At 32.4% G+C, this 16,753-nt stretch overlaps 3 protein-coding genes across 6 annotated transcripts; all 3 read right to left on the reverse strand.

Annotated features, from left to right (window-relative positions):
• Window positions 1-242: 242 nt before the first annotated feature.
• LOC123224184 lies at window positions 243-4,399 on the reverse strand. Of its 3 annotated transcripts, none has more exons than XM_044647773.1 (6): window positions 3,890-4,399; window positions 2,662-3,546; window positions 2,102-2,296; window positions 1,831-1,982; window positions 1,282-1,392; window positions 243-613 (listed from the first exon to the last, which is right to left on the reverse strand). In XM_044647773.1, the coding sequence occupies exons 1-6, from the start codon at window positions 4,043-4,045 to the stop codon at window positions 553-555; spliced, it is 1,560 nt and encodes a 519-aa protein (XP_044503708.1). In that variant the 5' UTR covers window positions 4,046-4,399; the 3' UTR covers window positions 243-552. The 3 variants fall into 3 exon arrangements, with proteins under 3 accessions (XP_044503708.1, XP_044503706.1, XP_044503707.1); XM_044647771.1 differs by having other exon boundaries at window positions 2,662-3,555; window positions 3,854-4,399; XM_044647772.1 differs by having other exon boundaries at window positions 2,662-3,555; window positions 3,890-4,398.
• Window positions 4,400-6,112: 1,713 nt separating this feature from the next.
• On the reverse strand, window positions 6,113-9,488 carry LOC123223968. The gene is made up of 6 exons (XM_044647460.1): window positions 9,476-9,488; window positions 8,848-8,926; window positions 7,316-7,434; window positions 6,726-6,840; window positions 6,513-6,614; window positions 6,113-6,386 (listed from the first exon to the last, which is right to left on the reverse strand). Exons 1-5 carry the CDS (start codon window positions 9,486-9,488, stop codon window positions 6,530-6,532), a joined length of 411 nt encoding a protein of 136 aa, XP_044503395.1. The 3' UTR covers window positions 6,113-6,386; window positions 6,513-6,529.
• On the reverse strand, window positions 9,320-13,023 carry LOC123224450 (pectin acetylesterase 8-like). Of its 2 annotated transcripts, XM_044648108.1 has the most exons (13): window positions 12,824-13,023; window positions 12,171-12,292; window positions 12,004-12,086; window positions 11,530-11,659; window positions 11,342-11,421; window positions 11,157-11,243; window positions 10,953-11,077; window positions 10,794-10,854; window positions 10,591-10,644; window positions 10,432-10,509; window positions 10,039-10,144; window positions 9,804-9,949; window positions 9,320-9,667 (listed from the first exon to the last, which is right to left on the reverse strand). In XM_044648108.1, the coding sequence occupies exons 2-13, from the start codon at window positions 12,289-12,291 to the stop codon at window positions 9,527-9,529; spliced, it is 1,212 nt and encodes a 403-aa protein (XP_044504043.1). In that variant the 5' UTR covers window position 12,292; window positions 12,824-13,023; the 3' UTR covers window positions 9,320-9,526. The 2 variants fall into 2 exon arrangements, with proteins under 2 accessions (XP_044504043.1, XP_044504042.1); XM_044648107.1 differs by lacking the exon at window positions 12,824-13,023 and having other exon boundaries at window positions 12,171-12,300.
• Between the last annotated feature and the right edge of the window lie 3,730 nt (window positions 13,024-16,753).

The raw sequence follows: 16,753 nt of genomic DNA on the forward strand, positions 1-16,753 counted from the left end.
CTGCAAAACCATTTTCTTTTGAAACTAAATCTAATAGAGTGCATGTTTAAAATGATTTATCCGTACATGTTTTACAGGACTGCAAAGTGACATAATGCCATTTTATTATACTAATTTTCAACGCAATTCTTTTGATAATAGCTAATATGCACTTCTAGTCTCCTTGTTCTAACTTGGGCGACTTCAACTTTTGATCATTCTTAGTGGAGCAAAAATGGAAATAACCTTAAGTAGACGAGAAATTGGCAACTTGAAACACATCAGACATTTTTCTGAACAAATCAATGACATTTTGGGACCATGTAACAAATATCAATAATCAGAAATAACAAGTACTCTCAATCGGGCTCCGGCTACGTTTCCGAATGCAAGTAGATCAGTCCATTTCTACTGAGTTTGGATATTTGTATTGTGCAATCAAAGCCATAAACGTACACCAAACCAGCCACACTGGTAGAAAAGGCAGAACTTACTAAAACCTGCCAACTAGAGAACTTAAACTACTGCTCAGGAGTTCTAATTGTCTTTGAAGAAGAGAGCACACCGGGCACCTTAGTTCTCCTTCAGCAAGAAATACGATTTGCAGATATCTCCACGACAAAGAGGACAAACTCTGTAAGCAATTGAGAAGTTAGTATGATGTCTCAACACAAATATTACCAAAACAAAAGACAATTAATGTCTGCAAGTTTCACAACAGTGGAAACCTAATTCAAATGCAATCAACCTGAAAAATAATAATTTAAGATAACCATAAATTTATCTAGGAAACAATGTTCGTGCAATTTCTATGACAAGTAACATTTGAAATAGAGCAATATGCATAGTTTGAAATTGAATGAAAACAGACCAGCATATAACAAGATAAAGCCAGGTGGGTTTGCTTTAGGTCCCAGATTCAAAGAATTATACAAGATAAATAAGTTGGAAGATCAAAAGCATATGCAACTAATGAAGGCATGATAATGATAAGATTCTGGGGTTGCAATTGGTGTTTCAATCAGTTTCCAATATGTATTGCCAACATAAATATGCCTCATTGTTATTATGCCTAGTAAGTACAAACTATAACAAAAGATAATAAACTTATCTATCTCAGTTTTCCAAGATAATTTTTATTTATAGTTCATCAATTTAAATAAATGTACATTAAATTTCATGGGTCTAGGGCAAAGTGGCTCAACTAGCATACTGATTTAAAGAAAACATAAACATCTTTGTACTAATCATATATTAAGCATTAAAACAATAAGCAAAAGAAATCCATCCCCTAAGTCAGACCTGTGAACCTCCTTGAGCCATTTATCTATGCAAGTTCTATGGAATTCATGATGACAAGGCAGTACCCGCACACTGTCACCTTCATCATACTCCACAAGGCAAATGTAGCATCTGTGAATTTGAGTGATAGGCAAGGCAAACAACCATTAGAACAAGTAGATGCTAACTGAAACATTGTTTCATTGTAAGCACTACCTAATGATAAACTTTTTTACAAGTGTATTAACTTCTAAAACCTAACAAAAATTCAGAATAATACATGTTGTGCAAATAAAATATGAGAACTAAAGGCCAATTGTTACCCCACATGGAAAACTTCCAAATTTGAGTAAGAAAATAAAATGGTCAAAATATAACGAAATATTTCTACTTTGTAAATTAATATACACACACAGATGGCTATTCATCTTCAAAAAAACACAACAGATATGTTTTCATAATTTTTCAGAATAATCCACCACACCTGTTACTAAAATAAAAAGAGAAACCATCTCCATCAAAGATCTTAATTACAAGGAACGCTAACCTCTGGAGGAACATAATACTTACTGTGCAACCTCCTCGTTATAATGTTTCTGTGACTTGGTGTAAGATTTGACTGGCAAAGATTCCACAACCTCTTGAGGTGCAGGAATAGATCTTAATGAAGACAAAGGCCGAGAGGATAACACCACAGATTGCTGATGTATTTCATCCAGAACCTAACAAAAATAAGCCGAAGAAACTCAAACTTATATGAAAATAGAGGGAGGGTGGTGGGGTTGTGTGTGGGGTGGGTTGAGGAGGAAGTGAGATTACAATGTTAACATTACAACATTACCTCAAATAGTGCTTCAGCTAACATTACAATTCTCGATATGCTAGCTCTAGCGTTGGTATCTTCATTAGAGCTGGCATCTCGATTACTCACACGACATGTGCAATGGCCCGTTCTATTTTGACCAAATAAGATACAAGACCTCGCATGCCCAGACAGGTTCTCAAAACGACTTCCCAACCGTTGAAGAGCACGAACCTAAACAATGTATGTGCTTATCACTAATCTAATTATGTAACATCATAATAAAGAATGATATGGAAGCAATTCTAAGATGAACAAATTATTCATAATGGCTTTATGGAAGAATGGAATATTGGGCAGCAACTAAGATGTGCACAGCACAATTTACATTTAAATAGGCTATATAAGCCAGTGTTACTCTTTGAGTTTTTTCCTATATTAGCCCACCATATGCTTCACAATCATACTACAGAACAAAAGCATGCATTTATCCACTGAATATTGTGACATGAGGATGGATGACATTTCATTACTCAAAGTTATCAAGCATGTGATAATATGTCGTGTTCTCTGATTGAGAAACTGAGCAAGAAACAAACCTGAGAGCGTATTCTTCTCCTTCGTTCAAGGAAATTTGATCTATGTTCCAATAAATCATGATACCTGGCATCTCTTGATTGTGAAGTTTCAACCTCATGATCTTGTATGTCGAACAAGGTGCTAGACATACTGGATGGTGGATAACCAGATGTTGCTGGAAAAGTACCAGCATTACCTTCAGAAGTTGGAATTCTATTGTCACTGTCAAAGAGATACCTCCCACCGCTTTGATTACCATCTCTCACTTCTCTCTCTTGTTGCAAAGGACAAAATGTTAAATCAGTCAATGATGATCGGCGAAGAACTCTATCACGGAGTCTCCCCACACTGAGAGTTCGGCTAAAACGAACATTCCTTTCAACAGGTTCCTGGGCTCCACTCTGTCTAGTTCCAATGTTCTCCAACTCATTCAGAACTCTAGGAGAATGTAAATTTCCTTCAACACCTGTTCTAGTGCTACTACTGTATAAGGAAGAAACAGTTTGATTGTCTTGCAAATTATCCCAATTTAACTGATAATTAATCGTACTATCTTGACAACTCGTCTGAGTTTGAGGAAGCAAATCACCACCTTGTTGCGCTTCAATCCTATCAATAAAGTTACCACTACCATAACCAGAACGTGGTTGAAGCTCTGGTTCATCGGAATAAGCTCTTGATGACCCTAAACTGGTTGCTCTGCTTAATCTAAAGTTTATATTACCAGGAGTGAAGCTAAAGCGTGACAGAAAGCAATTAGGTGTAGAAGATGATCGACTAGAATTGCTACCATCAACCTCAGCATTTGAAGATATACACGAGATGTCATTTTTTACTTTCCTGTCACTATCAATTTTCAACTCATCTGACTCCATCTCAGCCTCGTCCGTACCCTCCTCTGTATGCTGCTCATACTAAAACAGGGCATTCAAAAAATAAACATCTCCATTGTATAAAATACTAATTAAGTAATGAATACTACTACACTGCACGATGACGAACTCCCAAGAGCCGGTAACATTACCAAGTCTAGTAACCCTAGCCGATTGTATAAGCTTTTAGTTTACGTTATTTTACCAGCAGTGAAATAAACATTTCCACTTTCAATAAACAAATAACAAAACGGCATGAGTCACTACAAAAGTAAGTGGCCGTCAACATTACCGGAGTATCGACTCCAAATATTCAAATTCAAACGGCTGGTAACCTTACCGAGTCAGGTACCCTAGATAAGTCAGAGTGACGAACCTGGTCTTGACGGCCATCGCAGCAAGATCCAGATGGAGCGCCGAGACAAGAAGACTGAAAAGCCCAGCCGACTCTCGATTTTCGAGTCTTGCTAGACGAAGCCGACGCTGCCGCCGATTGATCAGAAGCAGCAGCTTTACTTCCACTGGATCCCATTGATGGATTAGGAAACGAATTAACAATTACATAGAACAAAGGGAAAAGGATGGAGCATTCAGATCTAGCAACTCCAAACACATTAATTATAGAGATTTTTCTTTGCAGTGAAATGAAATGTGAGGAAAAAGACAGAGAGTTTAGGTGAAGAATGAGACAACGCAACTTGTAGAGAGAATAAGAGAGATTTTCATTACAAATGAAGTTATCGTTCCGTTCCGTTTGGTTTCCTTTTCTCTGTGTATGAAGTCTGTGGGAGTTTGAATTTGTATTATTGAGATAGCGAGAGGCCTAGAACAGGCAGCAAAATAAGAACATGGCTTTTCTTTGCTTTGGTCCTCACATTCTCTGCCCGAATTTTTGGGACAATTTTCAATTATTTATTTATTTATTTATTTTTGTTAATGGCAAATTGGACTGCAGACGTGGAAGTCATCTTCCAATCACAATTTGACTTGTCATATGCTGTGTCCTGACAGCATCCTCGTCACTTTCATTGTAACTTTATTATGGATAAAATCACTTACCCCCTCAAGTTTCATCAAATTAACAAATTATGTTAGGATTTTAAGATAAAGAATAAGACACGTTAGAAAGTTTGAGTTATAGTTTGGGGTTTATACGACTTTAGACTCTCCAACTTAATAGATAACTTTTGAAGTGTAATTCTCCTAAGGTTTATATTATTTAATATCAGACTAATTCTCATGTCTCTCAGTTGTAATCGTATAATACAAGTGTTAACACCGGTATTGTAATGTTCACCTGAAGATAGCAAAGAGCTAGCGCATAACTAACCCGTATGGGCATTAAAACCAGAGAATGTGATGATATATTAAGATCCCAAATATAAAATATAAGACTTAAATCCTATAGTTAAAATAGGAAGTATAAGGTATAAATCTTAGATCTCATATTAAAAAGTATAAACTTCTAATATCAGATTTATATAGTTGTAAACTCTCCAATTTTAATAACTAACTTTCGAGATATAGTTATTCTAAGGGTCACATAAAATTCCTTCGCCATGACTTTGATTAATGTTTCATTTGCCTCGAACTTAATAAAATTGCTATCATTTTTTGCCATAAAGTTACATCTTTCACAGCCTTTGAGACATTGAAATGATCAAACATATAGATGAGATTTATTCTCCATAGACATCTATTAAAAATTAAGTCATTTTTAAAACAATCTCTTTTGCAACATCATGCACAATCTATCGAAATACTTTTTCAAAATTATCAATAATATAATTGTATGTTAGACTCACATTGGTTGGGAATTGATTTGGTTAAGTGTGAAAAAAAGTTTCACCACATTTGGGATGAGAGAGACTAGATAACGTAAGTAGAGGGTTTTGAACCGTTTACTCATCTCGAGAGCCATTAACTTTCTACATTGCCCATAAATTCAGATTTGTTTGATGAGATGTGAAAGTTGTAGTTTGATAACTCAATGTGTTGATTGTGGGAGTATTGCTAGAAATCCCATTGGGAATTGATTTGGGTGTGTCTTGCTTCCCTGTATCTAATCCCGTCACATTCTCCATCATTTTCACCACAAAATTTCCTCATCCTCAACATTATGTTCTAATCCTAACCAGCCCTTTGCTTCTGTCAATTCATGGCTTCACCAGTTCTCCAAGCAAGTCAAGTTCTTGATGTAAGGATGATCACAGTCCCGTGGCAATGACTCTCTCTTAATCGTTTTGGATAGAAATTGTTCATGGTACACTTGAAAGCCTAGCTCCAAGACAAAGTCCCATCGACTTTTAGGTAGTGTTAAAGAGATTAAGCACCAGTATAATAAAAGATTACTTCACACCAAACATCGCTTTAGTGTGTATTTGGCTTAAATAATTTTTTATTACAAAAATAAAAAATTGGTATATATATAAAACGTAATTAAATGATTTTAAATTAACAATAAAATAATATTCAATCACATGATGATAAATATAAATATGTATCTATTTATGTATTTAAAATTGGTATATATAGTATTTCTCAATAATTTAAATACTATTTGTTTGAATGGAATGAAATTATAAAATTGTTAATAATCTAATAAAAAATCAGCCAAGTGAAACTTGTGTCACTGCAAATGTTGGTTAACATTAATCAAGATAATTTTTTGTTTTATGGAGCTTGAGCCACATTAAAATCCCAAGAGATGGACACCAGAAAGCTCAAGAAAAGACTTGCTCTGAAAAGATAACTCAACCTGGGGCACAATAATCGTACAAGTCGAACCTAGTATTAAGTCAGAGGGAAATATACTATAGCAACTTTTATGCTGCTAATGTGATTTAGCTTTCACCCAAATGGACTGCCCCATGCTGAGCCTCATGCCATAATCATAAACAATACAAAGGAAAGAAAAAAGCAGTGTTAACAACCAACAATAAATATAAAAAATCTGTACACTTTTAAGTACATAAAAAGGTAAATGCTTTTAATTGTACCATTTTGGAAGATAAGGCTAAAGATTTCTTCGACCCAACTGCCATATAAGTTGATCAACAGACAACATAGCACGAGATGCTGAGCCAATTGAGCCATCATACCTGCCACAAAGTAATGTAAAAAGCACTATCCTTCGTACGCTCTTGGTTCTTCATTATAATTACACAAAGTAAAAATATGAATATGTTGAAACTAATACAGATAACTCTTACAGAGCAACTAAAAGGAATGCCTTTGTCTGCATAGCAATAGCACCTTCACCAGCAGGTTTTAATGTGTTCATGCATCTTGCACAAAACCAATTCTCATGAACTGAAGTAACCACATCTGTCATGAGAATTCCATCATTATTTCTGAAATGCAATAAATGAACCATTGAAATGGAAAAGAAATATAAATTCAAGAATAAATATAATCAAACAATAAAGTTAGAGCCCAATTATTCGAAAAGAAATCTGATTCCCATCTTTTGTAGCCAGCCAGCCACATCATAACTGACCATCCAAATTACGATGTAAAACATGCCCTGTTAGCATTCCATTCTACAGGGAATTTCCAAGAAAGAATTTTACCAACCATATCAAGCCAATATTTTTATCCTACGATATTGGAAACAAATACAGCATATGTAGGTTTAAAACAGACAAGGGGGAGATAAAGACGATGAATGTAAAGAAAATGAGAAATGCGATTAACTATCAAAACCTCAAAGCAGAGCCTTAGCAAGGCTACTTAGTATTTTTCTTTTCTAATTCAGTTCACAAATATTACGACGGACATCTGTAGCAGTAGCACATCTTACACTGGTTTGGCCCAATGATGAAGCTTTGAGTCTGGAGATTATTTTGTTTGATAAAATCAACAAATTGACTCAATTCAATGGGATTAACTTTTTGTCCTTCCTGCTCAGCACTGCAAGCACCGAAACCAACCGTTAAATTTAGTACTTCTAAGCAAAACAAAATCATCTAATACAACAGAATGAGCATATCTCCTGTAACATTAAAATGGCGATTTGTAAAAAGAGAAATTTGTAACTTGCACCATTAAAGGCATTAATAGTCATGGATAAGTATACAAGCCTTTCTCAATGAATCACCATAGCCTCCATCATATAACAAAGGAAAGACACCAACCACGAAAGACTGAATTTATTTCTTGGCCATTGATCCTATAACCTAAACAGATTAATGTTATGACACTGATAGTTATCTTTCTGCATGTTTTATGTAGATTTCAAAAGAATGTTGGACCTGGATCTTGTCTTCAAATTGGGTATTCAAGATACAATTAACAATAATAAGGATAATGTTTTCCTGAGATGAAACTTATAAAAGAATGCTTTGCATATGAGGACCTGGGATCTCCAAAAGTATTCCCAACTTGAATTGTACATTTTCTTCTCATTTTCAACTATATTCCTAGCTGTAAGGTGTCTTCAGTTTTGACTAAAGTCTTGTGACTTTAAACAAATGGGATTCAGAAAGTTTTTAATAGAATATCATTGTTTAGCTTCTCCCTTTCAAGGCCCTAAAATGAATGTTTGGTAATACCACCAATTTCATTGAACAAGATCCCTTGCCCTGAACCAAAGATCAAAATCAAATCTTTTCTTCAACATCTGCATCAACAAAGATAAAAGCCACCGGCTTTGCAAACATTAGGTGATGGAATAAATTTAACAAAAGCCAAGAGGTTAATATAACAATACAAGGATGAGAATATGAACACAGAGTTTAACGTCATAGTCTAGCCATGGTAGTTTAACCATATGAATAACTTGTGTCAGACAAGTATCTTAATGGTTTCTCCCTAATGGCAGACATCTTATCGATGAATTCTAAAGACACAACTATGGCATTGAATACTTAGCATTTCATAATATGTCCTAGAAACCAAAACTCACATGTAGCCTCTCTTGGAAATCTACCAAAAAAAATTTCTCAAACACGATAAGATCTTACTCTTTTGGAGAAATATTCACAAACATGGGTACAACAATTATTAACACCTGAATTAACAAAAAATATCATCACTATATTTTTCCAGCGATTAATCAGAAAGGGCTCCTTTTCCCTCCAATTCAAATATATTAGTGTAATATCCCTTCAAATTATTGACAACGTCAACATAAACCGCGTTTAGCATAATAAAATTTACTATGCTCTCCATGAAAATTTTCAAAATTACAGCAGTGGCTAAGCCTAATATCCCCGATGAAAATTCTAACGTGAAAGGACTAAAAAAATAACAAATTTTTTTCTTTTTAAAAAAAAAAAGGTGTGGATTTATATAGCATAGTTAAACCCAGAACTTGAGGTGAATGAAACTTACATGGTAGACAACAAGCGAGAGGGTCCATTGGGGTCATAGTTAATGAGCAAAGCTGCCTTCAGTGGCTCCCCTACAAACCCTGAACTATATCAAATTCTGAGATTAACTTTAAGAATAATGCCACCAGAAAGCTTCAATCCATTGTAAGTAACAAGGTTTCGGGGAGAGACCCAGGGCCACATCAAATTTGATTCGGTGAAGACGAAAATCCTGTAACTGTTTCGCTTGAATCTAGCATTAAACGGGTTTTGAAGCCCATTGCTTTAAGTAAATGGGGTGCCTATAGCGATTAAACCTTTGTTCAACGGTGCTTGTATGTTCAACAAAATTGCCAGTTTATTTTAAATTATTATTTATCGAAGCTTTTGTTTTTTTTAAATTAAATGGATCAAATTTGTTTTTTCAATAGAAAAAACTTTGTAACAATAGACTTTGATGCATCACTTTGTATCAAAATTACTACTGTCTTACGTTGATCACAAACAATGTATTTCATTGAGATAACATTAATGCATTACATAAAAATTAGGGAAGACATCCAGCACACAGATTGGGGTGTACTGCTTGTCTTTCTTTATTTCATACACTTGATCAATCATACCATTTTTTTTTTCTTATTCTAGCTTACATTCGATAATCATTTCTGGAATCATAACTTTGGTTGTACCTTGACACAAATCTATATATCTATCTCTAGTTGATGAATGGAATTAGGATCGAAAACACGGTTGTGGCAAGTCGGGTTGCAAGGATAAGGGCAATCAACCTTTTGGAAAGGACTCCGGTCATAAAACCAGTCTCCCACTGCCTTAGCAATTGACTGCAGAATCGATTTCAGATCAGAAAAATGAACTAATATGTCACCATATGAAAGAAAATCAAAGTAATAATAAGATTACATATGTAAAAGGATCGACATTATGCATAAATAAAGAGGAGATAAAGCAGACTCTTACCATCTTATCGAGAACCGGAGAGTCGTCCCCTAACCATGTCTCCTGCGTTTCAGTTTGGCAATGGGCATAGCAAGAGTCTATAAACATCCCTTTATTTGCTGATTTGCCAAGTCCAGAAATTGCGATCAAGAATTGATTCCTGAAATCTGAATATAAACCTCAGTATGAGATCCCAGGATACAGTGTTCAACAAGAGTTTGTAGCAATACTGCAACTTATCTATAAAGAAAGTTACCTTGCATTGTTTGCAGCTGAGAAGCTGAACACTTGTTTATATCGAGCTTGCAGCTGTGCCAAGTTCCATGGGGATCAGCAACACCCGGTGCCAAAATGTTCTTTATCTGTTTATACGTATCACATTTTGAAAGGATCAGAGAAATTGAAAGAAGCATCGCCTTACAGGGGAAAACTTTGAAGAAAAAATTACATGTATGCTCAGATTTCGCATTGTATCATATCATTGAAGAAAACAAAATTCAAAACCAACTGAATGTAGCTATTTCCTTTTAATATTTTTCAATTCTAAAGATAAAATTCAAATTCAACACCTGCTGCCTTACATTTTTCATGTAAACGGAAAGAAACCAAGCATATTAATTGTGCTTCTCAAAGCCAGTAATGTACTAACCTGCCATGAATCATAGGCTGCATTTACAAGAAATATTGGTGTAGCTATTTCCCTCGCCATGTATTGTGGGAAGAAACACTGTCATTTTATTGGGAAGAACCAGTAAGAACCAAGAGGAGACGACATAAAGAGTGGAAACATTCAAATTGCGAAGCCTACCAATCCTGGTTTCAATTTCGAAGTGCAGTATGCTGGCAAATTCTTAGCCGATTGCTGCACAAGATTTAAATCAATTGTCAGAGAGGTATTCCAGGAAACATATATCAGTGACAATCAGCAGAGCATTTCAATCCATAAAGAAAAGTGTAATGAATCATAATAGTGCATTAGTGTGCAAAGGTAAGTGAGAAAGAGGACAGTACGTGTGTTGCGACCACTTCACTGTAAAACTGTTCAATGTGATTTGCTCCAGAAACATCCTTCCTGTTTAACAAAACTTTAGTATAAATTATAGAAAACCACCGCATATGAAGGAACTCTACAAGCATGTAAGGTTAGGTAGAAGGTTGAAATGAGCATACGCATTGATAAAATAACCAGCATCTGCAAAGCATTTCACTTTGGTGCCCGTGGGAAAGAGACCTCGGAATTTATCACAATGCAAAATCGAAGTCAATCCACCAGCTGAACAGCCGGACAGAACAGCCTATCAAAAGTTCTAATAAGTTACCTAGAAAACTAACGATAACATAATTGAAAAAGAAAAATAAACAGAAATTTCTTACATTTTTAGCGTTCTTCATTCCTTTAGCCATTAGATCCTCCATGATGGCAAGAAAAACCCTGGCTCCTCTGTAGTGAAGATTAGTTGCCTGATAAAACTCTAGTTAATAAATAATCCCAAAAAGACTCAAAAGATTTTTTTTTTTTTTTAAATCTAGCTTTAGTTGTTGGTGAAAAATAAACTTACAGGATTTACAGCTTCCACATCGCCAGTAAATGATGCCCCATCACAGTATCTAACCTTAACTTTATTCCAATCAAAAAAATCTAGAAAAAGAAAGATAATTTGATTACATATACAGATAAATTTAAAGTTCCAGAAAACAGATGACAAAATTGAACAAGATGTCAATTTTATGAAACAGAAGGCCATACCTGGGTTAAACTTTTGCTTGTTGCTCAGCATTCCTGAAAATGCAACTTTCTTGACCATTTTCGTAGATGAACCTAAACGGGTACTTTTGCGGGAAAGACAAGTTGAGGCATTGTTGCACCAGCCACCACCCTATGACCAAAAGAAGACAAATTTGGAGATGGGCTAACCAAAAAATGATATATATCTGAAAACTTTGTAACTCTATATCTTTTGATGTAAAACTTGTTAAAGCTACCCAAACCATAGACAAAGAAGTTCTCTGGAAGTTAAGTAGCTTAATAAATAGGCCTATGGCTTTAAAATTCATAAGATCAAGCATCCTTATTATAAACACAGAGTAGATTTGAAAACATAAAGCTAACTGTAAATCTGAAGCAAGAATACCAAAAAAAACTGAAACTTTACTGCTCTTAAACACAAAACAAAATTTTCGAAATAATTTCAATCTTCCTCATAGATGGACTAGAACATACCTCAATATGCACCAACCAATTGTTTACCCCAGCACCAAACCCCGGACTGAAATGGTAAGCAGGCGCACTACCATCCAAACAAACTGTAAAACATATCAAGCTTTAAAGCAAGTTTACAAATTCAGAATATACTAAAAAAGAAAATTGTGAATTGCTATCATTCTCACCGGCTCCTTTTGCTACAGCACTGTCAACATAGGTGATATCCACATAATAGCCATCTGTTTTCAGGATTATCAGTCCACAAACTAAAAGAATTAACAATTGGCCCAATCTTGAAGCAACCATCCTGTCCATTTCAAGAATTGTGTTATTACATCATATATACTCAAGAACAGAACAGAAAATTATCAAAAAAGAAACTAACTTGCTGGCAAATTAACAAATCAATAAGCATACACATACTTGAAAATTAACTAATAAAAGAAGTTTTCATAGATCTGAATGAAGCTAAATTCCAAAGGAAAACCAAACCTTTTTATATTAAAACCATAAATTATAACACAATCTAAGTCTCAACTCAATAAACAAAATCCCATTTTGGCATATTGTTTACGGCTCAACAGTTAACTATTTAACTTCCCATCAACGTAAATTCCAAAAAAAAAAACTTGTATAAAATTATATATACTGAAAAACAATATATCTCCAGCTTCTGCATGATCAAAACTCCAGTTAATCACTTATATCTCACAAAAGAAAAATTAAAACTTCAACATTCAAAAGCCATTTTGCATATAGAATAACGTAAAGTCGTGACTTATCTCCATAACTCAGCATAATTACAACGGGAAGAAAAGAATATTCACGGCTTTTTTACCTTTAAAAATGCTAATGGGAAGATATCAACTTCCAAATTATTCTATCAATCTCAGAGAGGCACCGATAAAGAAAGAATGTGGAACGAACCCAGTTCAGCGCATTAGATTTAAAGCTTCAAAAAAACAAAGAACGAGTGACTTGAGCTACTGAAACTACCCAGAGGAAGCAATGGTGAAACCTTCTGCTCTCAAGAGTTATGGTTTTTATATTCATATTTATAAGGACTTTGTTTTGAGTCTATGAGCAGAGAACCCGAGAGCGGACACTGATTTGGCTAACAAAAAAACATTTTTTTTTAATTTGGAAAAGAATAATAATTTGAATTTGGACATGTTTCGGGTTGGGTCAACCCGACCCAAGTATTTACTAAAAAACATGCACACCGAAAAATCTTATCGGTTTACGCGCTTCACAATAAATGAGCGGTTCAGATGAAAGACAAAGAATGTGCGTATTGTATTTATTTTAATTTTTTCGTGTGTGCGTTCCCACTGTAGTTACCATGAGCCTTCGCCGCTTCCTTTGGTAGTACACAGATAAGGTGAAAGTGGATCCGGGTCAGACTGTGTTCATGTCCTGCCAACTTTTTTCTCATCTAATTTCAATTTTTTGACTTTTGGGTTAAAAAATAAACTCAATCAAATCAACGTCAATTATTTCATTAATCAAAAAACAAAAAAATTGATGGATAAGTTTTAAAATATAAACACGTAAATGACAAAAATAAGTTTTTATTATATTTATAAATTTTTAATTTATTTAATATAATAATTATAAATTTAATTATTATATAATAAATTTATTTGATCAATAAATACGGCTTTGATTATCAATCATCATATAATTTCTTATAATAAATAGTAATTTATTAATAATTATTACATATAAATTGATATGATTAATGTTTTATGAAAAAAAGTCAACCTTATAGTTATTATTAGATGAATGAAAAATATGGGTTCTCTAACATTTCTTGAAATAAATCTAATAAGTGAAACTTACTGAAATAGAAGTTGTCGGTTTGCATGGTTGAAAGGGTCATGTTTTGTCGTATGTAGAGACAGTAAAAAAAGTGGGAATTAATATTTGAGAATTTGTGCCTAACTTGTTTAGGGAGGACAACAAAGAGATGGTATTGGATTATTGTTTACATTTTTTTTTAATGAGAAATTTTATTTAAATTGAATTATCGTATTAGGTTGAAACCAACATTATTGAATAAGATAAATTATGAATCTAATAATCAATTTTATAACTAGTAAAAATTAAAAGTTTAATATTAATATATCCTTATTTGAACCCTTTTTTTTATAGGCCAAATGAGTATATTTCACCGAAAATTTGATGTAAATCTAATTTTGTATTCGTTAACTATCGAAAATCTAAACTCTCACCCGTTAGTTAAATTTTATTATTATTATCAAAAGTAAAATTATCATTTAAAAATTTTTATTTAAACTTATATTTTTTATAATCTCTAAGTTTTCAAATTTTTATTTTTACTCGTAAACTCATATTTTTCAAGTTTAAAAACTTATTTTTTTCTCTCAAGTCTAGGGTTGAAAACTTTTTTCCGTATCTTACCCCCCAACATTTTAGAAAGTTGTAGTTAAACCCAACTTTATTTCTCTTTCTCCTCCCTCCTAGTCACCCTCTCTTTGCTATCGGACTATCTTTGTCAAAGATGAAGACGAAGGGTGAACTCATTTAATGACACATATAAATGTGTGTTATTATATACTCAAAATAAATATATATAGTATTACTCAATTATGATATATTTTTTAATGAATGAATTAAATTTTGATTTTTTATTATTAAATTGGATAAAATTTTCAACTTTTCCACTAAATTATCAAATTTTATTATTTTTCTATTAAATATCCTATTCTTTTACTATTCTATATTAAATATATTAAACCATCACTTGAATTTGAATAAAATTTAATCTCTTTAATTAAAAAAAAAAAACTTTGATTTTTCATTAAAAATAATAATTCCATCCCTCTAAATATTATTATTTTAAACATTAATTTCTATATACATGATGCATGCCTAATTTGCCATGTGAAAAAACAAAAAAAAGAAATTTGGTTAAAAAATTTATTACTTTTGGAAAGTGCTATCATATGTGGAAAATTTAATATAGAATTTCTATAAATCAAGAGTATTAAAAAATTTAAAAAAAAATTGACCATAAAAGCTTGAAAGCAATGTGAAAGGAATATCTCGCGACGTTTTAAATGCAACTGAGTTGTAAAGGCATGCTTTATGGGAATGTCAATTTTACTTCTGTATAAACGTAACCATATTATTATTATTATTATTATTATTACGAGTAAAATTAATAAAATTTAAATAATTTTAAAATTAAAATTTAAATAATTTTTTTTATTTATAATATTTTAATTTATTTAATATAATAATTATAAATTTGATTATTATATTTTAGATTTATTTGTTTAATAAATATTAATAAAATTCTCAATTATTAAATATATATATATATATATTAAAAATCTTAAAAAATAATTTTATATATAGATATATATTAAATATTAATAATTAAGGACATTAATATATATTTACTTGTTAATTTTTTATATTATAGGAATATCTACTTAATATTTAATTTCAAGTTTAATAATAAACTCATTTGATAAAAGGGGGTTGGTGGGATTAATATTATATTAGAGAGCACCGTATTATATAAGTAAATTATAATTTGATCAAGGCAGATCTAGTGACCGACGGTGCACGAACATGTCAACAACGTGCACGTGATTGACGTTGATTACAGATTGCCTCATATGGAACCCATTTAAACGAGTGAGCGCCATGCATTTCACAACAACGTTTATTGGTAATGAATTGACCTGCGTTTGTTAGCTGAGCTGTAACTTGAAAGTTGAAAGCTGTCACCCACTGAAGTTGTTGATTCCGCGAATTCTCAATTTAAGCGCGTAGATGCACGACCCAATCTAGTATTTCTACCTGGCAAATTAAAGTAAAGTGGAATTCGAGTGCGCGGAGAATCGGATCCGGATAGAATAATGGAACCAAACCAAACAGGTTGAATCCAAGGAAGTCTTAGAAAGAATTAAGTTATTATTATTTTAGCACTATCACTTGTATATATTTTATTTTATTTTTATATAATTTAAATATATAAATAATTTATTATTATATAAATTTTTAAATTAAATTATTGATATATTTAGAATATAAATAATAATATATTATTATATAATTAAATAATTTTAAATTAAAAATAAAATAATACCCCATCCTAATTTTGTCTGATTTAATTTAGCGGCGTCAGCTGAAAAACCTTAGGGCTAGTCAATTGAATTTTCTAAAAAGGGAGAAAACATGGCCATTTCTTTCTTTCTTTCTTCTCTTTTTTTTTTTTTTTTTTTGTGTGGGAAACAACGTTTTTAGAAAGGCAATATAAACCACAAAACGACGTTTCCTCTTCCTTAAGAATTAAGGCATGAAAATTCGCATGATTTTGTTTTGTTTCCTGACTGTTTTATGAATACTAAGAAGCAAAATCACTGTTATAGAATTTTTGAAAATTAGTAGAATGGTAAATTTTTTTTTTAAAAGTAATGTTATATAAATAAATAATATATAATTTTATATATAAATAATAATATATTATTATATAATTAAATAATTTTAAATTAAAGATAAAATAATTTTTAATCCTATAACGACATCTGATTATTCGTGTATATAGTTTTGTTATTTGAAAATATGTAAGAAGCTAGGGTTAGGGTTGATCCGAACATAGTTAATTCAATTTCAAAAACCAGATCAACTCTAACTTATTTGATTCAAATTCAAATTGAATCCAAGCTAAAAGGTTTAGTTTGTTGTTCAAAACGAATCAAACTCAAACTAAAAAGTATTTAACTCGATTCGA

This window comes from Mangifera indica, chromosome 8, assembly GCF_011075055.1.
Source record: "Mangifera indica cultivar Alphonso chromosome 8, CATAS_Mindica_2.1, whole genome shotgun sequence".
NCBI lineage: Eukaryota > Viridiplantae > Streptophyta > Magnoliopsida > Sapindales > Anacardiaceae > Mangifera > Mangifera indica.